Source organism: Cuculus canorus, chromosome 4, assembly GCF_017976375.1.
Source record: "Cuculus canorus isolate bCucCan1 chromosome 4, bCucCan1.pri, whole genome shotgun sequence".
In the NCBI taxonomy this organism is placed as follows: domain Eukaryota; kingdom Metazoa; phylum Chordata; class Aves; order Cuculiformes; family Cuculidae; genus Cuculus; species Cuculus canorus.
Window position 1 is genome coordinate 62,741,794 of NC_071404.1, and position 25,618 is coordinate 62,767,411.

The following is a 25,618-nucleotide window of genomic DNA, read 5'->3' on the forward strand; positions in this document are numbered from 1 at the left end:
ATTTAGCTGCATTGCTGAAACGGACCATTCCTTAATAGCAAGGAAGAGCTATGGTACTTAAATGATTCTTTTCCTGTGACTGCGGATCCACCCCTGTAAGCTTGGGAGCTTCTGTCTCCATGTTCTGCCAGCAAGAGAGAAGAACAAGAACACATGAAGAAAACCTTATGAGTGGACTCCTAGAATCTTCATTTTAAGGAGACTGCACAGACTTTATAGTTAGGGATACTGTTTGCTTTCAAGCTGAAGACTTCTTAATTCTCCATCGGGATTGGGAAAGTGCAGTTAGTTATGCAGAAGGGATTGATTGATTGACTTGACAAGGCCTTCCCATAACTAATGCATTTTATGTTTCTCATGAAAACTGCTTTACTGAAACAAAGTTTGTGCTGTGGTTTGGCCGTCATAGTTACAAACCTTTTAGTGCTGATGGATAGTATAGTTATGTTCAAACACGCTAAACCATGTAGCTTGTTGCAGACCTTGCCATACTTTGACCACACCAATCTAGACAGTAGTCCTTGCACCATAAGCAGTCAGCGTATCATCACATATGACCTTTCATTCCGCTTGTGTTGACCTCAGCTGATATCATGGTTTGAGAGAGATTCCCAGAAATCTGTTTTTCTTTAGTAATGTCTCAAGGAGGATGGTGAAGCCAAACAGGCCAGTATGTTGAGAATTTTGACAAGTTTGTAACCAGAAGATGAGAAATAGCAGTAGTACATCTGGCAAATTGTTCTTTCCTAACCCAGATTATAAGAATTTAGAGCAGAAATGAGGACTGAAAGAATGACATCTATGGTCGTGTTTAGGGCAACAGTGGGTAGCAAGAAAAAAGGAAGTTAGGTTTATATTGTTGTGGCTTCTTTTTCTCCAGTGCCAGAATACCTCTCATTTGTGCATACAGTACTCTAGAGGTGCTGTGTTTGAAGTCTGCTGTGTGCACAGTTGCTGTCCAGGAACACAACTGTCTGAGAATGTATCATGTGCTGCCTTAAGCTGTGACTATCGGAGAGCTGAAGTGTGTCTGTGTGCCTAATCCTGAGGGCCTAGATACTATCTGCAGTGTGGAACAGATGTTTTATGAGCTGGAGGCTGTCCTGGTCCCTTCCGAACCAAACCATTCTATGCCTGTATAATGCTGCTTCCAAGCCTTTTTCATCAAGAGTATCACCTTTAAGAACCTTCTTATAGGGGACATTTTGTCTATGCTGCTTTGTGCTTAGACTATGTTGCTGTGTGTTCATAGGCTACTAATTCCTTTTCTGTTTACTTGTTGAAGTTGCTGGCAATGCTGCTAAAGAAGAAACGATCCCTTCTGAACAGCCACATACTTCATCTGACCTTCTCCTTGGTGGGAACTGTTGATAGCGGGCATGAGACCTCCATTATTCCAAATTCAGCTGCCTTCCAGGATCTACTGTGCGATTTTGAAGTATGTAAAGCTGCACAGGAAAATGATGGTGGTAGTGGATAGTGATTAAGTCAGGTGCTGACAGCATACATAACTATTTAACAACAGCAAAGTAGATTGTTATTCTGAGAACTTACTGTTTCATATATAGTACAGTAAAGCAGCTGAGCAGAAAGATTACTGGTAACTTTTCCTGCTGAAGTGGCTTGAATCGCTGTAGAAACAATTAATGGATACTGCAGATGTTTCTGCTTTTTGTTGTTCTAGAAGGTATGTTTTGTAGTTTTCTGTTCCGCAGCAATTTCTTTTAACCTGTCTGTCCTACTGCAGTACATACGTCAAGGCATGAAAAATGTACTGAAAAGTACAGTAGGAGGTAAACTTTGAACATAGCACATAGGAATCACTATCATATGTCTTTGCAAAGAAAGACAATCAAAATTCTCTTTGTGTGACCCATGAAATATTTAAGCGTCGTTGTGTTAGGAAAGTAGAAAAATTCAGAAGGAAATGCTAATGTAATAGAGGTTGATAAACAGTGCTGTACGATGCGTGGAACTTGCTGTTTAGCATCTGCTCCTTTGGCATTAAATGTACCTGGCAGACTCAGTAAAAGAATTGTGATTTCACATATGCTAAAATAAATAACTAAATAAGTACACTGCTGCCACTACTAATCCAGCTATACAATACTGACTTAATAGTGCAAGTCCATCTTGCACAAACAGCTTTATGGAGTTACCCTTTTTAGATGTCTACTTGTGTATTTCGGGGCACTCCTGGAAATTTTGTTTAAGGGCCTTGTTTATAAAAAAAAAAACCTCCTGCTACTTACTACAGCCTTTATTGTAATAAAATCAACTGGCCTTGTTTTTTGGATATTAAATGTTTTCAGTCCATCCAACCCTCTTTGCCAAGATCACCAAAACACTAGAATTATGGCTCAAAAAGAAGAAAAAATGAAAAGGGCAAACCTGAGCTTTTTTTGGTTCTTTGGTTTTTTCTTTTTTTTTTTTTTAAGCCTAGTGGGGTTCTAATACAAAGGAAATTCATCACCCATTGAAGTTCCCTTTTGTTTTCATATTGAGGCATAAAATGAAAACCAGAAGTAAGTTTGCACTGTATCTAAATGTAAGTTCCTCAGAGTCGTGTAACTAGTAATTCTTTAACAAACCCTTTAAATTACAATAATACTTCCTTTATGCTCGCAAAATGTAACATAGACTTAATAGAAGTTATACAAGAGGTAATACTTGTGGTAGAAGTCTTCAGGTAGAAGAACTGTTTAGCAGTGAAGACTGTGAATCATAGCCCAGCTTGTTCTACACTGAGGCTTTTTTTCTTTCCCCCATAAAGGAACCAGGTGAGAAATTTCATCAGTGGTACATAGTCACTCAGACAGCAACTACTGTACAAAAGATCAAGTTTCATATTGTTTAGTTCAAGTCTGTCTTTTTTCCCCTGAAGGCCAAGAACAATTGGAGAACAAATACACTTAAGAGTCTAAAAATATACAAGTAATAGGTCTGTCACTAAGAAAAAATTTTCTTAAAGCGTTAGGTTTTGGCTTTCTTTTCTTTTAAATAATTTCTTTAATTTCTGTATTCAGAAATCGGTGACCCAAACCTTTCACTTTAATTGGATAGGTTAGCTGTTCTTACTCATATGCTAAACAGGGAAATTAAATGTTTATTCTGATCATTTTGGATTAGAAGATTAGAAGAAAAGTAAAAATGAGAAAGCTTTTGGTTTAAGCCAGTTTTATGCGCCAGAGCAAAAATATTAGTTACGCTTTGTTCAACAGCGAGTCAGTTTTAAGATTTGCAGCTAGAACTGTGAGCTTTCTGGCTTTTATATCTTTTATTACTTCTTTTGATTGAACAACCAGTTGATTTTTTTTGGAGAGGATCTAAATCATTTATAACTAAGTGTGCAGGAAATACTGGGTAAAGATTAAAAAAACCCCAAACAACCCCAAAACAGAGAAGACCTTGAGTTCAATTTTGGCAGAAGATAAGAAGTTAATTTTATAAAGAGAAAATCTTCCCTTAAGCCAAATGAACTTAACACAGCATTTCAAATCAGCCTTGTAAACCCCAATAACTCCTTGGAGTCATTGCACCGTCTGTTTAAAGAGAAATTCCAGTTTGTGTGCAACTTTTTGTGACTAGAACTCTTTAAAAGTTTTCAGCATGACACACTATCAGACAATACTTTTGGTACGAGCAGGTTTCTTTAGTCTTCGCTAGTGTATTTAATACTATATCTGAAGTTGAAGAACTTTGCAATGACCTTTTGAGTGCAATGACCGTGTAGATGAAGAGTTTTCATCTCTTTGAGCCTTTCATAACTTTTGATACAGTCATCTCAGTTTTTAACCTTAAAGTGTATTCGTGTACAAAACATTGCTTATTTTATATTTCAGGTCTGGCTTCATGCCCCTTATGAGCTTCATCTGTCATTATTTGAGCACTTCATAGAACTTCTCACTGAGTCCAGGTATGAGCCAATGTTGGCCTAGTAATGAGACGTACAGGACAGGGTAATATGTAGGGGATGTTCCAACTTTAAATTGCCACCTCCTTTCTTTCCTCTTTCAGTGAAGCGGCAAAGAATGCTAAGTTAATGAGGGAATTTCAACTCATCCCAAGACTGCTCTTGACTCTTCGAGATATGTCTCTGTCCCAGCCTACTATTGCTGCGATTAGTAACGTGCTGAGCTTTCTGCTTCAAGGCTTCCCTAGCAGCTATGACTTGCTCAGGTAGCCCACACCTATGATAATGCTGGCTTTTGTAGTTTTACTTTGTTGATTATCTTGGTCAAAAATATGTACTGGTAATACTGTTGCAGAGTAAGTAATGTGAAATGCTCATGTGCTGAATTTCTTCCTCCAAGAAGTAAGTGGAGTAGATGATAGGCAATAATTTATTAACACCATGAATTGCATCTTAAATTCACCTGGCATCTAAACAGGTATGACTGAATGTTTAAACTGGCTTAATGTTCTGCAGGCGAAGAACATCAGTTCTGTATTGCACTTCCCTTGTTCGTGTGAAACACTGAGCGCTTTTCTTAATTACCTTATAATACTTCTGATTAAAATGTAGGTTTGGTTACTTTCTCACATGAAAGGTTTAATTCAAGATTTTTGCTTAATCATTGTGCAAATAAAAATCTAAGTCTGTCAAATGTAGTAGTGTTAATTGTGGCTGATGAAAGCTACGTAAAGAATTGCAGTTCATACACACAGCAGTATTTGAAATGCTTTTAAATGAGCTCAGGTCCTTGAAAACTTAATTATTCTTCTCTCCTGTTTCCTTTTAAAGGAAATGGAAAAAATATTGCCAGCTTGAAGGTTCTTTGCGTACAAGTGGTCATGTTTTCAGCTTCTCACTCTAAGTACAATTAAAAGTGTCAGAAGTGTCAACCTGAACATCTTACCTGTCTTTGTCTTAATGAATCAAGACTAAAACTGTTGATTTTGTTTAAATGGTTACAGAACAGATTGTAGGTTATTTCTCGTTCTACTTCCTGGAAATAAAAATGAAAAATACTGTATAATTGGGAAAAGTTATACTAGCTAGGGACCATTTCAGGTCAGCTCCAGAGGAAAGAGGAATATATTGCATCTGCTTTATTTCATAGTCACAGAATCACAAAACGACCTGAGTTGGAAGGGACCCAAAAGGATCATCGAATCCCACCCCTGTCCCTGCACAGCACACCCCAACACTTACACCACGTTTGTGAGGGCGTTGTCCAAATGCTTCCTGAATATTGTTAGGCTTGGTCCCATGGCTGCTTCCCTGGGGAGCTGTTCCAGTGCTCCACCACCCTTTTCCCAATATCCAACCTAATCCTTCCCGGCACATCTTCCTGCCATTCCTTCAGGTCCTGTCATTGGTCTCCAGAGAAGTGATCAGGGCCTGCTCTTCCTCCTCCCCTTGTGAGGAAGCTGTAGACTACGATGAGGTCTCCCCTCGGTCTCCTCCATGCTGAACAGATCAAAGTCTCTTACCTGTAGGCATGCCTGCAAAGATTCTATTAATTACTTGATGGTAATATGGTTTTGGCTGGTAACTTTACATAGAGACAGTTTTCCTCTGTCTTCAGATGTGAGAAATTTGATAGTTTCGAATATCACCTTCTCTCCATTATGGCTTTGTATTTAAGGTGAATTGTTCATAGATGAGAGCGTATCTGTCGTATTGATGAGTGATGTTTTTTTCTGTGTACATCAAGGTTTGGACAGTTCATCTCATCTACTTTACCCACATTTGCAGTCTGTGAAAAGTTTGTGGTCATGGAAGTAAACCGTGAAGAAAAGCTTGACAGTGGTAAGTGGTGGCATGGCTTAGAAGGAGTAGAAGAGAAATACTTTGTGATCTCTTCTGTGCTTAAATACTTAAAATGCAGAAATAGCGCCATTAGCGATGTTGTAATTTTGTTATAACCTGGCTGGCGGTTCATTGTGGTACTTTGGTACTTCACTTTTCAGTATTGTGTGCAAAGCAGTGTAAAACCCATGTACTCTTGGGGGCTTTTCCTTTATTTGCCACTGCATGGTTTTGTTGTGCTTCTTCCATTTGCTCCTTCAAATCAGCTGTGCATCTCTGCTTCTTTGTGGGAGAAAAAGAAGACAGAATCGGTTTGCTAGGTGCATCTGCTGTACAGATGTGGTGGAAGTGAAAGAATTAACTAAGACAGTCTACTTTTTTTTCCTTTTAGACCAAAAAATGAAGTTTCTTTGCTGTCCTTAAAGAGTGCTTATATTGAATTGTTTTGACATCATTTCCACTTTTGTTTTCCTAAAGCTTTTTCTTAGGCAGTTGCATTTTTGATCAGTCTCTCTGAACAGAGATTTATTTAGTGATAATGGGGCACCAAGCATTTGTCAGCAGTTTAGAGCAGGCTGCTTGTGTTTTAGCACAATTTCCTCTTGATCTGAGTGGGATCAGGTTGTGTTTGCTTATGTATGGTATTTATGAATTGCCTTTGAAATGTCCAAGTTCCAAAAGCCTAATTTTGCTTTTTTTTGTACTGGAAATTTAGGAACAGAGGATGATTTTGGAGGACTTGTTTCAGCTAATCTTATTCTACTGCGGAACAGGCTTTTAGATATCCTTCTAAAACTTCTATATACATCTAAAGAAAAGACAACAGTTAATTTGCAGTAAGTACAAAATATCTTGAGCTAGAGAAAGGATACAATTGTGTATTTTACAGGGGAGAATTATACAGCCCCCATTCAATTCACTAGTTGAACTGCATAGTTGTATAGGAACTATTGAATGATTTATGCATATGTCACTGAATTAGCTTTGGGTGTGCAAAGAGAAATGGAATGTGTGATTATTGAGTTGTATGCAGTCGATAGCAAGAATGATAGTACTAACACGAATCTTTCAGCTGCTGCCTTAACTGGTTTTTGTTTCAAATCTTTAAAAAAGAAGTTTAAGACCATGATTAAGAGCATTAGTAGAAACATGCTTCAAGTTGGGAACAATAGAAGTAAATATCAGGAAGATATGTAGTAGAACTGGGGTAACGTTGCTTACTTCTTGTTGTTATGAAAGAAAAATAGTGTTCGTAAAACTGTTAATTTTATAACTCTGAGGGACAGGGGATCAGAAGTGAGTAGGATGTAGTGGAAACAAGTGTGGATGTCTGAGTACTTTGATTTTTTTTAAGTTTTGTTATCTAGAGAGCCAGTTCTTTAACCTCTGTTCTCCTCCTGTACTAATTGGTGCAGTTTTCCCATAACTTTATGCCCGGCTATAGAGAAAATCAAATTTGTGGAAAGAAAACTTGTGTAGGTTATGTAGTAATTGACTAAACAAAAAAACCTAAAAGCATACATATTCTTTCAAAGCTTCCCAAGCAACTTCTCCCTTAAAAAAAACAAACAACCAACCTTTGTTTTTTAATACCAGTTTATTAAAAAGATGTGAGAAGACTCTCTAGCTCTGTCTGGCTCAAGAAAAAGTATTTAGAAGTTTTAACTTGTGGACAAACACTTCCAGTTCAGCATTCCACACTTCTTATCTAAAACAGCAATTGCAGAAATCTGGCAATAGTTCCAGGAGCTGTATTTAGTCTTCCCTTTCTGCTAAACAAATAAACTGTAAGTGTTCTTTTCAACAAGATTTGGTGAACCACATTTCATGTTGTGTAGCAAACTTACTTAAGAATTCCATTAACTCTTTGCTAGATCTGAATTTTCTATGATCTTTACCTGTAGTGGAGGAGACTGGCTTTTGCTATCCAGTAGGAAACTAAATGGTGTAAAAATGTGACTTCTTTTTGGTTTTTTTCCTTCCTCTTTAATTAGGGCTTGTGAAGAATTGGTCAAGACGCTGGGTTTTGACTGGATTATGATGTTTATGGAAGAACATCTACATTCCACCACGGTCACAGCAGCTATGAGAATTCTTGTGGTCCTGCTGAGTAATCAGTCCATCCTTATCAAATTTAAGGAGGGTCTCAGTGGTGGAGGCTGGCTCGATCAGACAGATTCTGTCTTGACCAATAAGATCGGTACTGTGCTAGGTATGTCATCTTATTCCCTTCTTGACTGAAGGATTGTGTGGAAGCATGTGTGTGTATGTGTCAAGGCAGCCGGTTATCGTATGAATACTGTCTGGCAGATGCATCCTTTCTGTTGCTGGTGTCTGTAGCTTTGTTTTTTAATACTGGTTTATTAGAAAGATTTGAGAAGACTCTCTAGCTCTGTATGGCTCAACAAAAAGTATTTGGAAGTTGTAATTTTGTTTTTCTTACAGCTAAAAGATTTCCCAGGCAAAAGAGAGCAGTTTTACAAAACTACCCTTCAGCTGACATTAAGCAGATTTCCTAGTACTTCAGTATAACCTCATCGTCTGCATGAAACCTGTATGTCTAAACAGTTTTTTCTGTTAAGGTTAACTATCCTGCGAGCCCGCACCTCTGAGCTAGATGCAAAGGTAGCATAGTGTAGCACCTTGTGTGCCTAGCTAATAAAGATGCAGTAAAATTCACTCGTTTGTTTACTTTTATTAGTTAGAGCATCATGCGATGATCTCTCTGAGCTGCTTTGTCCAGTGAGTTCTGTGTCAGTTAGATACACCAGTTTGGATTTTTGGTGTCTTGGAAATTACAGTCTTCACAACATCATTTCAGCCTTTTTTACTCTCCTGCATTCTTCTGCATTCTCACACTTCTTCTCTTATTAAAGACTTCCTTTGCAGGTTCCTAAAGTCTTATTTATCCAAATTATTAGACCTTTCTATTATCCCTGTGATCTAGAATCCAGTGTATAAGGCTGTAGAGCTACAGGACCCATTTTCATCTTATCTAAGCTGTCTGAAGTGCATCTCCAAATGCGTGAAATAACCTGTATCGATTCTGTGTTGACAACTGTAGTGATGATTTCCCATGGACCTGTTTTTTTTTTAGTCGAAGTAATGTCCATTCAGACCCTGTCCAAAATGTAAATTCAGACCCTAATTCAAACCCACTGACATTGAAATGACAGTCTTTCATGAGCTTGAGTAGACTTTAGATCAGTTGAGTGGGATTAATAGTGCTTTCAACTAGCTGTTGTTTCTAAAATGACTGTACCAGGAGACACCTCTCTGTGTTGCAGCAGTATATGATCTGTTTCTGCACTAAAGATTTTTCTGAATTGGTTCATTGGAGGGAAATAATTGTGAAGTGTTGAAGTGATCTTACTTCAGGAAGAGGGCTTTTCCTGAAATGAAAACATAAAATCCATTTTTTCCTGATTTGTCTCTTTGAAATCTGTCAAAATATGTTATGCTATCTTGTTATTTTTTGCATAAATCATCTATTAAACCTCTGTATTTACAGTGCTTTCCCATGATACACCTCTCAGAATATTGAACTAGGAACATAGCGTGGTTCTTTGTGTTACTAATGAATTAGGAAGGTTTAAGGAGAGCAGTTTTTCTGAAGCCATATTACAGATGCAAACACTTGCCGTTAATGTCCTGTAGTGTCTGCTGTTTGGCTAATTCTGATTAAGATCCTGTATTGTGTTTAAGACAAGTTTTGTACATGCATCTGCGTTGCGTGCGTGTACCATAGAATTTGAAAACCATTGATATTTTAGGGTATTGATGTTGTTTATTCAATCTCCACTTTAAATGGCCAATAACATGAAAGTTTCTTTCGTGACAAAACCTTTCAAAGTAAGATTTTGATTTACAGATTTGGAGAGCATTTGTAGAGTTTTCCTTTTTTTCTCATTATCGTATTGCTTTAATTGAATTCAAGCTAAACTGTGAATAAACAGATATTTTTAAGCTTGTGTCTTATCACATGACAGTGACAGATTTATCTAATTTTCATACCCCATTTTTTTTAATAAATTACAACACATTGGCTCCAACATTTCTCATGGAACTAAATATGAGCCGGTTTTGCTCAAGATTACTGATGAAATCACGCAGCTTTGTAGCAAAGGTTTCGCTGGTCTGAGTCCTGTTAGATACTTTCTGTTTAAAAACTCAGTTTCTGGGGGGAAACAGTGTCTGTATTGGAGCCTAAGAAAAACAACCTGATCTCTGGCAGTGTGAGAAGAGGGGCTTGTGATCTGTGGTGATGTGCAGACAGAACTGTCTTCCTGCCTCCTTCGTGCTTGAAAATAAGCGCTTCTGCTGTCCCAGTGTCTTTTTTTTTTTTTTTTTTTTTTTTTTTTTAAATAGGAAAATGAAATGCCTAGGTAGAAGCAAGGTCACAAAAGGTGAATTTTGTGCCTCTGGCGGCAATTAAAATAAGACCATTCAATGATTCATGCCAACTGGTTCATCCATAACAAAACAGCTGAAACAAGATGCTCCTGAGAGCATCTTGCCCATTGACTTAAACAGGCAATGGGATTGCTGCTTGGTGATGTAAATCTGTACTGAGATCAAGGTGATACTTTTCTCTCAGACAGTGAAATATGTTTTTTCAGAAGCTTGGATGTTTTAAAAGTCTGAAGTAGTGGTTGTGGTCAGAAAACGGATCTTTATGCACCTGCAGTAGCATTAGACAGTCTGTATGGAGCAGTGGCATCCATGTGGTAATGGAAAGCAGTCATTTCCTTTTTTTTAATTGATGAAAAATATTAGATATCTGAAGCAGAATTGGGTAATAAGTGTGTGATAGTCTGTATGCACGCATGCATGTTTTTCAGCATTAATTTCTGAGCAGGTACCCTTCCAACTTCACCGCTTGAGTCAGAGTGAGCTTCACAGGCATTTCCCTTGTAACACTGTTGGCTTTTTGTGTTTTTGTTCATCTTAGGGTTCAATGTCGGCAGGAGTGCTGGTGGCAGATCGACAGTCCGGGAGATTAACCGGGATGCTTGTCACTTCCCAGGCTTTCCCGTTCTGCAGTCCCTTCTCCCAAAGCACACTAATGTACCTGCACTCTATTTCCTGCTCATGGCCCTTTTTCTGCAGCAGCCAGTCACTGAACTGCCTGAAAACCTGCAGGTCAGTGCACCTGTCAGCAGCAGCCGATGTAATCAGGGTTGCCAGGTAGGGATTATCTAATAAGGTGTAAATGTAATTGTCTGTCCTGAAAGAAAATAATGGATTAACCAGGCTCCCTCCTTCTCTGCAGCTGATGCACAATCACAACACGTATTCAGTGCTGAGCGGTTTGGGGTGGGAGGACAAGGAAGGTACTGTAGGAGTATGTATACAACAGCCAGTTGTAGCACAGCTGTCGCTGGTGTCTTTCTGGTCTGTGTTAAGGTCAAATGACAAGCAGGCTCCTGGTTCAAGCTGACACGGTGTGGGCATTGAAAGGGGCATAATTTTTTGCTTGCTTTCTTTGGGATGTGTTGGTTGGTTTGGTAGGGAGTTGCTGTGTTAAAGAGACTTCATGAGGTTACACACAAAACAAAGTAGCTTTTACTTGAGAAAGTTTCCTGGTTTTCTTAGGACACATCTCAGTTGTTATTGGCAAACATTTATTGTTCTTGTTCTGAACAGGCTGATTTTTAGGCTTGTTTCAATTGTATGTAAATGAGTGGATATTTTATGGTCTCCAGCAGAGTCCTAGGAAGCCTCAGTGTAGTGCTTTATGGAAAAAAGCCGTGCTCCAGATAAACATGGTCCCTGTTTAGAATGGAGGCAGTATTAACATCTTTTGTTATCAGTGGGAAATGGAAAGCAAAAATTTCAGACCAGAAGGTGTTCTTCCTGCCTGTTTTCTCAAGAATACGTGATGGCACATTCAGCACTGTGCTACCATGAAATAAAGGCATGACGCTTGCCTCCTGCTTACAGATTTGTAGTACAGCACTGTTAAATGAAACTCAACTACTGAAAATATTTACCAGTACCATTCTTAATGCTACAGGTAGCCACTTTGTCCTTTTTTTTTTTTAATTGATTTAACTTAGACTTGCTGGAAAATGCAGCTTGATTTCTTTTTGTTCATTTTTTTTTCCATGGGATAATATGTGGGTTTTACTGCTAGACGTGAGTGAAGAAAACTGAGGTGATTGTGCAGCACCTCTAAGTGCTTAAATACTTTCAAAAGTTGAGAGCTGAAGTTGCATTAGCCTATGATTAGAAAGAATTTCTTCAGTGACACGTGACCTTCATATCAAGGCTTTGGGGGTAAAGTTTGGAGGACATTCATGATTTAGATGCTGCCAAATGAGCCTATTGTAGGTATAATAAAAAGCAGTATCAAACTGCATAGGAAAAGGAGATTTTCTTAATGTCTTCTTTCTTTTTCATTTCTTACAGTTTGATTTAGACTCTATTTGGACATTCATATTTGGAGTTCCTGCCTCCTGTGGCACTGTTACCTCTTCAATACACAGTGTTTGCACAGAAGCTGCCTTCTTGTTATTGGGAATGTTGAGGAGCATGCTGAATTCCGTAAGTGTAAAAACGTTTGCTCATATTTGAATATACAGAATTGTTCAAGTTTGCCGTGTGGTCAAAAGCCAAGTTAGAAAACTTGACGTTTCTGTTAGTGTCACAACAAACCAATCTTGTAAATTAGGCTCATAATAATTGGGGGGAAACCATCATTGTCAGTGGGTTATTTTATCTTACTCTGTTTTTCAGTATCTGTAGAAATATTAGTGGCCACAAAATTAAGACTACTCTTTCACAGAAAGGCTGGGCTTTGTGTTTTGCTGCAATTAAAGCAGGAAAGCAGAAGGATAAAATGCCTTTGGCAGAGATCATTTAATTTCTTTCCTGGTTAACATCATGGGGGAACGTTTGAGACTATATCCCATCTGCTCAGAGCCATGTGAGTTGCAGATTTCGTGCGTGAACCTTCCACATGCAGAGAAGTCCCCTGACTATTAATAGCACATGCTGGAGGAAATTAATTTACTGACAGAAATGTGTCATCGTCTCGTCTTTGAATCTAATGTCAAGAGTAGTGAAAGTTGGTTTCCAGTGAGAAAATTATGTATTTCCTTGGAGCCAAAGTGTGTTATCTGCTGCAAATTATCTCATGAAATGTTTAAAAAGCAGCACCTATTCAGTTGTTGCCTGTTTGTTGTCATGTGTTTGCAATGTGCTCTGGGAAGCACTGCTTGCATGTCTCTTACATGTTAACATGTGACTTCTGGACATGTGTACTGATTGCATGTTCATGACCTGCTGCGGTACACGTTCCTGCTGTCTTGTGTTCTCTCTTGCTGGTGACGTGTTCTGTCAGGTTTTTAGTGCTCACCTGTCTGAACACATTTGTGACATATTCAGAGATAGCACACATCTCTTGCCTTGTTGTCTTATGTTGTGTCATTGGGTATTTGTTCAGATGTGCCATCATATTTTGGGTTGACATGAGTCAGGTCATGTTTACAAACATGTTTTGAATCATTACATGTTAGGACACATGTTTTGTCTTATGGTCAGTCATGTGTTGCAAACGTGGCCATTCTCCTGTTAGTGGCATGCTCAAGCACATGCTCGGGGATAGGTTTCTGTTGTGTTAAGCTGCTATGTGTTGTTGCTGTGGATTTATGTGTTCAGCCATCTGTCTGGTTACATTTCATCATGGCATTGCAACTTGTGTCAGCCTGTTCTATCACTACGTATCATGTTGTCATGTGTGTCATTTTCAGCTACGTGTTCCTCACACGTTTATAATATGGTGACATGCTGCCATGTGTTCAGTCACATGTTTGTGATACATGTACACATTCTCTTATCACATGTTCTGTTGTCACCTGTTGCAGGCACATTGTTTGGACATACAGTTTGTGTGTGTGTGTGTGTCACATTGGATTGGGTTTGTCACGTGTTGGTAATGTGCTTGAACACATTTTCTGCCACTTGTTTGATCAGACATTAGGTCACTCATTTGGACACCATGTCTTCATTCATATGTTCTAGACAAGTTTTTGGTCATGTGTTCTCACAAGCATTCCAACACACATTTGACATGTTTTGGATGTGTTTTTCACACTTGGTGATGTGCTTGGCCACGTGTTCAGTCACTTATTTCTGCTCTGCTTAAATAAGTGCTTGTCCATTTGGCCCCATCTTTGATCACACATCACTATCACGTGTTTCTTTGTCAAACACGCAATGCGTTTGATTGCGTATTTCACCCTACAACTCTTCTTCCTGCAACTCTTTCTGAAATGAGTATTCCTCAATTAGTGCCATCTGTGCTAATGTGCTGTTTATTTTTTTTCACCCAGCCTTGGCAGTCGGAGGAAGAAGGCTCTTGGCTTCGAGAATACCCAGTCACCTTGATGCAATTCTTTCGATATTTGTATCACAATGTGCCGGACCTCATTTCGTTGTGGATGAGTCCAGAGTTCCTGTGTGCGCTGGCAGCAACAGTGTTTCCTTTCAACATAAGGCCTTACTCTGAGATGGTATGAAATCCAAGGACTTAGCTGTTTTGTCTTTTCCCTGAATGGTACTTTTGATAATTTGTCAATGAACAGTCATCCAAGACATAAAACTCTTCTTAACCCTGCTGAAAGAGGTGGTTGTAAAGGCTGGTTGGACGTTTTATACTTGGACTTTGAAACTGAGAGAGCTGCGTGTTCTGCTGAAGGGCAGTTGCTGTGTAATGGTGTCTGAAACTTCATTTTAGAGGGGAATGTACGCAGTTTATTCATTTTTTGGTGGATGAATTTTTGATTCATATGAACAATGTTAGCTCAGATTTACAGAGATGAAAGAGACTGCAACGGCCTATTGCTTTCAACCCTCTGCTCTGGAGGATGTGATAACACCTAAAACTTTTTTTTTTCCCACTTCCCGTTTCTTCTTTTGTAGCCTAACCACAAAACAGTAGTCTTGTATTACCTGGAACTGTTGAGTTGAAGCCAGGAGAGGCTGTGAAGTCAGCTTTGCCTGTGTTGCTGCCTGAAGTATTGTTTGAGCTAAGCATTGCTTACAAATAATATCATTTGTAAAGTATGCATGGAATAGAAGTAAACACTTATTGCTAGCCAGCATCTAAAAGTAATTCTACTGAGTACATGGAAGGCTAGTTAGGCTACAGGTTGACAAATGCTAGGGAGGGTATGATAAAATACTTCAGGAAATACTTACTGGTGATGTGGTATCTTTTCGTCGTCAGTGGAAGTGGGAGATTTTTTTTTTTTAAAGGCATGCGCTGAGGAGTCTCTCATAAAGACAGTTTATTTTGCATTTTAGTTTAACTTGTACTTGAAGTAGATGCTAGAAGCTCTCAAAAGAAAAAAGGTGCCACTTACCAACTGGTGATGTTGATCTGGCATTTGCTTGTATAGAGTTTTTAGAGGAGCCTTGTGTCTTTGAGCAGGTTTTACTTTAACTTCTAGCTCCCTTGAAACTTTGTTTGGGCATTTCCCTCTGCCCAAGCATAAAAAACTAATCAGTCCCTTGTGAAGGGAGCCAGCTTCCTGCAACAAAATGCTGTAGCCCAAATTCAGCTTTGTGAGAAAATTCCTAGCTGATCTTTCAGCCATTCTAAGATTGCCACTAAAGCCAGAATGGCACGCACTCAGGCTTCTCTGCATTTTTTGCGAAAACTTCTACATTCAAGCCTGTTGAGGGAAATTATATTGTCTCCATTTGCATTTGGAGGAGGGTATAGAGAAAAAGTCAGTCTCTTGGATTTGTTAGCTTTCAGTACTATTTGCACATTTATTACAGTTAAGAGTTAGCCTCTCCAAGGTTCTTGTTCATCAGAAAAAGAAAAGCTGTAGAGACAGCTTTTTTCTAAAACAAAAAAAAAAAAAGATATTTTTGGGAAACTGGCTTAGCCATAACAGTGCTCTGGTGAAAGTGTAATATTAAAAAAAGAAAAAGCTCAGTTCTGTTTTTCTTTTATCATGTAAACTTGATATCCCTTTTTAGTTGGCTTCTGTCTTGATTTTCTTTTTTTAACTGCTTTCATTAATTTTTTCAAAACTTCTCATTTTTTTGCAATGAGAGAATTTAGTTTTGCAAAGTATCTGGAAAATGCCCAAGTACTTCTTGTTGGTAAGTGAATATGAAATGTGACCTCAAGCTCACCTACTCGTACCAGTCTTCAATGATTCCTGTTTGCTTTGGGAATGCTAAAGCAGAATTTGTATGTTTTTCCTGTTTGGTCTAAGGGAACTGGTTCTGAACCTAATTTCTTGTAAAAAGGCTGCTTAAGCAAAATGTGAAGAGCCTTAGAAAGACAAGTGAAGAATAGAGTAGCGAACAGACTGCTTTTAACTTGCTGATCTCTAGAGTTTTAATATACTGTTTCTCACAGGTCACTGATCTTGATGATGAAGTTGGTTCCCCAGCTGAAGAGTTTAAAGCCTTTGCAGCTGATTCTGGCATGAACAGGAGCCAATCAGAATACTGCAATGTTGGCACCAAGACATACCTAACCAACCATCCTGCCAAGAAGTTTGTGTTTGACTTCATGCGTGTACTCATAATTGATAACTTATGTCTCACACCAGCCAGCAAACAGACTCCACTGGTAGATCTTCTGCTAGAGGTACAGGTTCTTTGGGTTTTTTGTTTTGTTTTTATTAATTAAACTTACTGTGACACTTTATTCTCTAAAATGTTTTCTTCTGTTTACCTGTCGAAGTTAGAGGAGTGATGGCCTGGGATTCAGTAGAATCCTGCAAATTGTCAGGTAATAAGAGGGGGGAAAAAAAACCTACAACACTTGTATCTCAAGTAGTAGCTTGCTCACTTAGTTTTAACAGCTTGGAAAAGCTAAGACAGTACATGCAGAGGGTTTATCTCAGCTTTTCTTTGACAATGTTTTCTGGACGACTTCTCCCTGCCTGCGTCCCCCCAGCATTTGTATGTATTGATGACCGTCTCAGGTTCTTCAGCTGACAGCCTGCACGCTGGTTACCTGAGTTTTTCCTTGCTGTGCTCTGTTCTCCTCTCTGCGCCACAGTCCTATGACCACTTTTGTTTGTGCACTCCTTAACTTTCATTTGCCCAATCAAATTGCTCTCTTAATTGCTGAGCACACCACGTAAATGTGTATTTCTATTTTGTGCTCACTTCAGAGCAGCCATAATCTTGTTTTTACATCTTAGCCACTGCCACCTTTTGTTTAGAAATAGGTCATAGATCACAACACTAGATGTTCAACAGAGCCACATGAGAAGTTATAACTTTCTTGGAAGTTTTATTTTTGTGGCATATGATTCATCTGTTAAACACCTTTCTGACTGTGACAGCTATATTGGTTTTGTTGAAAATAGAAAATCTCTGTAAATCCCAGCAGAAATACTGAGGCTTCTGTTTTCTTCATGTTAGTTAAGGAGAAGTGGCAGACATATGGTGCCATATGCTATAAGAATTCACAAGATAACTGTGTTATCTTCCTGTGAATTATCTTTTAAAGCTTGTGACACCTGCAGAAAGCATCATTCTGTTAATGGTGAGGCAGAGAATGGGTTCAGTTACTGTTTAATTTGCCCACACCTTCTTCAGACAATGTATTTTGAAATGTTCAGTTCATATCAATTCACATTCTCCCTTCACCTGCCTATTTGTTACCTTATCTGTGTATTGCTGAGTCTCCCAGATTTTCTTGATAGCTGCAGGAATTTTTTTAGTTTGCCTGTATATTTTCTAAACAATTTCCTGGGGCAGTCGGGCATCTCTTCTGCTGTCGCATTGCAAAAAATCAACTGTCAAGATGCAAACATCAAGATGTCACATGCAAACATCAGGCAGCATATTTGAGGCAATGTTAATTGGTGGCAGTTGCTTTACTGCTGATTTAATGCTGATTTAATCTGTTACCAGTGCTGTTTAATATCTTCATCAGTGACATAGGTAGCGAGATTAAGTCCACCCTCAGCAAGTTTGCAAATGACACCAAGCTGAGTGGTGCAGTTGCTACACCAGAAGGGTGGGATGTCATCCAGAAGGGCCTGGATGAGCTGAAGAAATGGGGCTGTGTGAACCTGATGAGGTTCAACAAGGCCAAGTGCAAGGTCCTGCACCTGAGTCAAGGTAATCCCCGGGTTCAATACGGGATGGGGGATGATGTGATTGAGATCAACCTTGTAGAGAAGGACTTGGGGGTGCTGGTAGATGAGAAGCTCAACAGCCGGCAAGGTGTGGACGCAACCCAGAAGGCCAACCGTATCCTGGGCTGCATCAAAAGAAGCATGGCCAGCAGGGCAAGGGAAGTGATTCTGCCTCTATTCCTCTCTTGTGAGACCTCATCTGGAGTATTGTGTCCAGTTCTGGAATCCCAACATAAGAAGGATGTGGAGCTGTTGGAATGGGTCCAGAGGAGGGCTACAAAGGTGATCAGAGGGCTGGAGCACCTCCCATATGAGGACAGGCTGAGAGAGTTGGGATTGTTCAGCCTGGAAAAGGCTGAGAGGAGATCTTATAGTGACCTTCCAGTACCTAAAGGGAGCCTACAAGAAAGCTGGGGAGGGACAGTTTACAAAGGCTTGTAGTGACAGGACGTGGGGCAATGGGTATAAACTGGAGAGGGGCAGATTTAGACTAGACATGAGGAGGAATTTCTTCATTATGAGAGTGGTGAGGCACTGGCACAAGTTGCCTGGGGAAGCTGTGACTGCCCCATCCCTGGAGGTATTCAAGGCCAAGTCAGGTGGGGCCTTGGGCGGCCTGATTTAGTGGGATGTCCCTGTCCATGGCAGGGGGGTTAGAACTAGGTGATCTTTAAAGACCCTTCCAAAACAAACTATTCTATGGTTATATGATTCTATGATTAATGTTCATTACTGGCTGCCCACAGAGGGTGTATACACTGCTAAATTGTTACAGGTTTTCCCCTATAAGTGCAAATGAAATTAGAGAGGCTTAGCTCATCCCTCTATTATGAACTACGCCAAGGCTGCTGTAGTAATATTCAGAGCCCCATGCAGAAGTGATAGATCAAACATATAAGCTGATCGTCCTGTTGGCTGTTGGTTTTTTTGCTGAAGGGAGGTGACTGTGTGAACTGAGAAGATCACAGTTTAACCATGCACCTTTTTAGTATGTGTACTTTACTTGAGAGAAGATAAATCTGCTGGATTTATGTAGGAATAATGCCTACTCTGTAAGACTGTCTACAACCAGAGTGTGCTTGATGTGCATTCTTAATTTTTTAAGTAAAGCCAAGGCTTTTGAATTGAGACAGGATGTTAAGAGAAAAAAAAAAAAGATAGTTCATGAGAAAACCTAGAAAATGTCTCTCTCGCTGAGACCTAGAAAATCCCCTCAGATTTTTTTTCTCGCTCATAGTTATTCATTATCTTGCCATTGTGTTTCTTCTATCAGGCTTCCCCTGAAAGATCAACACGAACACAGCAGAAAGAGTTTCAGACGTATGTTTTGGATGGAGTGATGGACCACTTACTTGCAGCTGATGTTTTATTGGGTAACACAGCAAAATCTAATTATAAATCTAAATTTAATTATAAATTTTTGATGATTTAGCTTTCTGTTAGTGTCCTCTTTTGTTACAACTTGATTCTCTTATCTTTCTTCCTTCCCTTTCCTTTGCTCTGATGTGTAAATGCTGTTGCTGTGCCTGCATGTTTATCTCACTATCTTGATTGGGCTAAAGCTGTAAAATATTAATAGATTATTCAAAAAAATATATGAGATGAAGCTCTTGGATACGTAAGCTGGACAAATTGCAATCATGTCAAAAAGAACTGAAACTGGATTTTGCATCATCTCTCTTGCCCTTCTTGCCTTGGTAGAGGATCTGGAAGTTTTGTCAGTTTATCAGGGATGGGACTTCACTTTTTAAAAGTTAGCTTTGTTTCCTATCCCTTCTACTGCAGTTTTATTAGGAATGCAGCACCCCAGAAAAAGGCTCTGGCGTTACCGCTCCATTGATCCAGTTAATAAATGGTCAGGAAGAGACTTAGAAGCTTGTAGCTTGGATATCTGTACGGTGGATTTTCCCACCAGAGTGTGGGTTTAGATGATTTTGAAGTGGCCTGTAGGAATATTGCTGCTTGGTTGCACTATTGGATTTTATAGTGGCCTGCTGGACTTCCCAGGAGCTCTCAGTCTGCTTTATCTCCATCCTTGATGTCATGGGGCAGCATGCATTTCTGTTCAGATGTGCTGGGAACACTCCCTCTTTCTTGCCACAGCAATGAGTTGTCTTTCTCTGGGTGCAATGTGTTAATAAAATAAATCCAGAATTGTTACATAAAGCTGTGGGTGAGGCTCTTAGAGGAGCTGCTTGCACTTACAAGTACTTCTGAGGAACCCAGGAGCCAGGACTTTGGTTTCCTGAGATGTTCTTCCTTCAAAGTTTTGCCAGCTTCCTCTGGGTGCAGTGATGTTCATTGCTTTGTGTGCAGGGGGAGCAATAAGTGCGTAAATATAGGTGAACTTCCAGCAAAATCAGTGCCACTGATGGGCTTTTTGGGGGATGGTTGTATGTTTGTTTGTTTGTTTTCATGGAAGCACTTTCACTTTTCAAGCTTCTCTGACTGTAAAAGCTGGGCTGATGTTAACATACATGCAGACACATGCAGTTGATGTCCATTGACTATGTTTTATGGAAGGAAGCACAGTGAGGTAGCAGTGATGCCAGCTGATATCACTTGTCATCTCTAGGTGTTAAAAAAGATTCTTTTCTCTTTGAAAAAGCAAAAGTATCACTTAAAGCTACAGGTGGTTCTGCATACATGCAGCTCCAGTTGAAAAGAAGGACCATACATAAACATGATGGCTCATGATCACAGCAGAACCATTCCTTCTGGACTCTTTCCTTCCCAGCCCCCCTGTTTTTGGCCTTTTTCGCTGTCAGTTTCAAACACTCACTTGCCACCAAGGTCATTATGAGGAGGCCTTGAGGTTTTAGCTTGTTCTTTGACAGAATCTTTTTCTCTTTTAGAGATGTCTAGAAAGAACAGACTATTGAGAATGTGTTTATGCAGATGTGCGTTTTTGAAGTGAACAAAGCTTTGGGGTTTTTTGTTACCCAGGTGAAGATGCATCTCTGCCTATAACGAGTGGAGGAAGCTACCAAGTGCTGGTGAACAATGTGTTTTATTTTACACAGCGTGTGGTAGATAAGCTTTGGCAGGGCATGTTCAACAAAGAATCCAAACTTCTTGTGGACTTCATAATCCAGCTCATTGCACAGGTAAGAATGTTATTATATCAGTCCGCTTGCAAGAACATTTCCACACGTTACGTGAAAATCCATGGAGCAATGTCACCAGCAGTGACACGTCAGGTCAGTATAGAAGCACACTTTTCTTCTCCAGACTTTCTCTCTTTTGTACTGAGCTTCCTTTGTACATCTTGTCAGCATGGAGCACTTTGATGTGGGGCAGTTGAGTAAAAACTGCTTTCAGATGACATTTTTTAGAGATCCGCCCAAAACAAAATTTATTTTTCATGAATTTTGGGAAGCTTTGTAAATTTGCCTTGACATTTTGGGGAAGCTTCTTCATGCAATTGGTAGAAGACTATTGCTGTTAGAAATCAGCAGTGTCTTTATACATGTTGAAATTTTGAGTGCATCATTATGTTTTAATGTCACTTCAGTACTTGGAATTCGTGGAATTGATGTTTTTAGTATAATGCTAATTTTGAAAAATGAACATGGGTCAACTCAGAGGAAGATTATCTGCCAGTAAATTGATTTTCTACTACTATCTGATTTTTTTCTTCACACCAGTCAAAAAGAAGATCTCAGGGAATATCGCTGGATGCTATTTATCACTGCCTGAACAGGACCATCTTGTATCAGTTCTCAAGGGCACACAAAACTGTTCCTCAGCAAGTGGCTCTCCTTGATTCCTTAAGGGTCCTTACTGTGAACAGAAACTTAATTCTGGGACCTGGAAATCATGATCAAGAGTTCATCAGTTGCTTAGCTCACTGCTTGATTAATCTGCACGTGGGAAGGTAAGTTTCTCAGACAGAAGTTCATTGCAGAACCAGGGCTGTGTTAAAATCACCTGGTCGCTCTCAGCAGTGATGCTCATCTTGTGAATAAGTCAGCAAATTCTGGATAACTATTTATAACTTTCCAGTGAAATGCAAGATTAAATGATGAATTTTGAAACAAAAATAGGTTGAAGAACCCAGGTAGAGGCAACATTCTTACCTCCTTTTAGAGAGATTTTAAAATACTGACACAAATGCTTATCTAACCGTTTTTTTGTTATGCTTTGGTAGTTTGAAATGTTTTCAAGGTAGAAAGAAACACTGATGTTAAGTAAGTAGTAGTCAAAGAGGTCTGTCACTAGATTTATTATCTATTGAATAGTTTTGTCTCAATTCATTGTGTTAGTACTTGAAAGTGTAGCATTGAGTAAGTCCAGTCAGTCATTAAGTCAAATGACTGTGATAAATGCCGTAGGTACCCACTTTTCTGCATTGCTGCAAATTTCTGCCTGGCGTTTTTGTTTTTCATTCCAAAAAACAAAGGACTTGTCTTTCATCCAAAGACATGCAGGAGGCGTCAGCAGCAGAAACCCTAATGTTCTCTATTTTTGGCCTCAGCTGTTTCGTGTTTCTTCAAATGTCACTGTCTTCCTTCAGCAACATCACTCTCTGTGGTGTGTAATTTTTCATAAACTTGCAGTTCAGCTTGTGACCGTAGGTTATCAGAACTCAGGTGGACAGAAGCGAAGATACATTGCTGTAGTAGCATGTATTAATCTTTGGATACGGTCACGGAGAATCAAGAGCTTTAGCTTGGGGGTTTTTTTCCTGATTGTTGTTAATTTGTGTGTTTGTAGTAACGTTGATGGGTTTGGACTGGAAGCAGAAGCCAGGATGACAACTTGGCACATTATGATCCCCTCTGATATAGAACCAGATGGAGTCTACAATCAAGATGCCAGTGAAGGTAATCTGAGAGTGATAAAGCCGCAGATTTCTGCTAATGCCACTTCTGTACTGTTAATAATAATGTTTTACCCCAGTTACTCTTTGTGCTGGGTGGGTGAGGAGGGATGTGTAGGGTGTATAAAAAAACATAAAAATAGACGAAAAAACACTTAGAAATACCAAGACAGACATATCCAGGATAGTCTACTGTTCTGTTAAAATAGCAGGAGCTCCTCATTGTTTTCTGAACATGCAGTGGAATTAGAAATAACTGCTTTATATGCACTGAGTTGAATGCAATAGAAATGGGTTGTTTTAAGTGTACAGTATGGTTTTGTATCAACTGGATTTATGTGAGCATAGGTAAGAAATAATTGGTGTAAGCTGTAAAATTACTATTCAGTTGCATCCTTGGGATCTTTCACTCAAAGAGATTTATGAACTAGCTGTGGAAGAAAGGATTCAGTGATTTGGGTTTTTTCCTTTAGATTTATATATTTAATATTTGTATAGGTGTGTACTTATGCACGCAGTCATGTATGAAAATATAAAGTGTAATGTATGTATGGAATTATATAGGCATATATGGACATACACTTCTATAAGATTTGAGTTTTTAATCCCATTTTGTCAATAGTGGGATGTGGGACAAAAATGACAGATATTCAGATTGAGAGAAAAACTTGCCAAAATTAACTGTTAGATACTTTCTGATAGCAAATGAATGGCAAAAAAAGGCAGTCTGACCACAGGCATTTCACAAGTCATGCAAAAGGGCAAGAAACTAGTGTATAATTGCAGAAATTAATCAGTTTACTGCTGTAAAAACACCAATTCCATAAGCACTATAGAGAGCTCACTGTGATCTTGTACCTATGCAGGTCGCCAGCTTCTTCTAAAAGCCATAAACAGAGTGTGGACAGAGCTGATCCATAGTAAAAAGCAGGTTTTAGAAGAAGTCTTCAAAGTGACGCTACCTGTCAATGATCGCGGGCAAGTGGATATAGCTGTTGCAAGACCTTTTATTGAGGAAGCAGGTTTAAAGTGTTGGCAAAATCATTTGGGTAAGTGTAGCTGACGATTTATCTGTCCTGAGTGGTAGATTTCCCTGAAATGAACCATATGCCCTGGATTTCTTAATATGTTCTTAGCATAGTGGTAAGTACTCTAAACTGTCACCGTTTAACAGCTCGTTCAGAAACTGTGCCGTGTATAGGATATACTTGCACTCTAATGCACACAGAACATTTATTTGACACTCTTGGTCTGAACAGCATCCTGTGTGCGTGAGTCAGCTTTCGCCAAATAGCATATTGTAAAATTAAACCATTGAGAGAGTTGAACTAAGCTGTGGTTTATTTACTTCAGTTTTCAAGTCAGCACACCAGTCTAGTATACTTGAGTATCAGCTGGTATGGCTCTATGGGCACATAAAAGGTGCAGTTGGCCTGCCTAGCCTCTCCACTCGATACTTTTGCTGCTGAATTGGTTAGTGGTGTGATGTTGTAGCTCCTTTTTGGGTAGAGATGTGGTGGCCAGCTGCATTCTTTTTGCTAGTATCTACTTTTTATAACATCAGTGATAAATATTCTGTTATCTTTGTAACTGTTTTGAAAAAAAATATGTCTCAGGTCGCTGTCTCCTTGCTTTGGAATGTCCACTTGTCTTTAAGGGGTGTCAATTAGCAAAATTAAAGTTGGTGGGGCTGGAGGGAGGCTAGCTGATGATTTTGTTTCTACATAGCTGATTTTCATCTCTTTAGATGAGGACAGAACTCATAGATTGTGGACCCGGATTTTTATAATTGATAAAAGGAGTAACAAATCTGTTTGTCATGCTTCATTTCAAAATGCCCAGACTGCACGTGGGTATCTTGCCTTCTACAAGTCATGGAAGTTTGATGGGAGTGTGAGTGCTGCTGCACACTCTTAAAACAAAAAATTAACAAAAAACCCCAAACAAACAAAATCACAAACGCACAAAGACTAATCCCTTAAATACCCACCTTATTTTAAGCAGTGGAAAAGGTTATTCTACTTAAAAAAACAACTATAATGGGGGGGGGGGGGGGAACACCTAAAAAGTGTTCCCAATACTTTTTTTTTGGTTTTCAGCTCATGAGAAGAAATGCATCAGTAGAGGAGAGGCTTTGGTTCCAACCACACAGTCCAAACTTTCACGAGTTAGTAGTGGATTTGGCCTCTCTAAACTAACAGGTTCCAGAAGAAACCGCAAGGAGAGTGGGCTCAATAAACACAACCTCTCTACACAGGTAATTTCTGTCATTTAGTAACACGCAATCTAAAATCCAGCAGTGAATGTACAGGGTTTGTGGTAAATACCCAATGTAAGGAATCCTGTGGAGTATGAAGTGATATGTGCTGTTTGGTTTTCCCCTTTTGGAATATCCAGACTAGGCATCTTGCCTATGCTTGTCCTAATCTAGTAGGTACGTCTGTGATTCTGCAACATGAAGCTAAGAGTTAAAATCTTTGTTGTTGGTGAGACTGTTAAACTGCTTCTGGTTACATATACACTTTATTGCTTTGTTAGTCTGGATCTTAAATTCAGTTCACAATACTGCTCTGAAATGGGAGCTGTGAGATAGATGCTTGCCCTTTTTTCTACCCTTCACCCAAAAACGTGGTTTAGGAAAATCTCTATATGAATGTGTATTTCTAAATTACTAAACAGTGCTGAGTCTAGTTCTGTTCAATGTATTTATCAATGATCTGGATGAAGGGATTAAATGTTCTTTTAGTAAGTTCATGGATGACACTAAACCTGGTGGAACTGTCGATCTGCTTGAGTGTAGGGAAGCTCCACAGAGGGATCCGGACAGGCTGGATCAACAAACTGAGGCCAACTGTATGGTGTTCAGCACGGCCAGGTGCCAGGTCCTGCACTTGGGACACAACAACCCCAGCACTACAG

General features: G+C 39.3%; 1 protein-coding gene across 4 annotated transcripts in view; it reads left to right on the forward strand.

Moving 5' to 3' along the window:
* The window catches only part of WDFY3 (WD repeat and FYVE domain containing 3), a 178,305-nt gene that overhangs the window by 117,251 nt on the left and 35,436 nt on the right, over positions 1–25,618 (forward strand). For 3 of the 4 annotated variants that reach the window (XM_054065764.1, XM_054065766.1, XM_054065767.1), the window contains 16 exons: positions 1,286–1,438; positions 3,843–3,916; positions 4,018–4,179; positions 5,661–5,755; positions 6,471–6,591; positions 7,750–7,967; positions 10,707–10,942; positions 12,167–12,301; positions 14,092–14,271; positions 16,137–16,370; positions 19,151–19,250; positions 20,824–20,984; positions 21,525–21,754; positions 22,594–22,703; positions 23,566–23,748; positions 24,799–24,956. In XM_054065764.1, coding sequence (XP_053921739.1) covers positions 1,286–1,438; positions 3,843–3,916; positions 4,018–4,179; positions 5,661–5,755; positions 6,471–6,591; positions 7,750–7,967; positions 10,707–10,942; positions 12,167–12,301; positions 14,092–14,271; positions 16,137–16,370; positions 19,151–19,250; positions 20,824–20,984; positions 21,525–21,754; positions 22,594–22,703; positions 23,566–23,748; positions 24,799–24,956 — 2,550 coding nt within the window. The remainder of the gene's footprint in view (positions 1–1,285; positions 1,439–3,842; positions 3,917–4,017; positions 4,180–5,660; positions 5,756–6,470; positions 6,592–7,749; positions 7,968–10,706; positions 10,943–12,166; positions 12,302–14,091; positions 14,272–16,136; positions 16,371–19,150; positions 19,251–20,823; positions 20,985–21,524; positions 21,755–22,593; positions 22,704–23,565; positions 23,749–24,798; positions 24,957–25,618) is intronic. The other variant, XM_054065765.1, reaches the window with a different exon arrangement.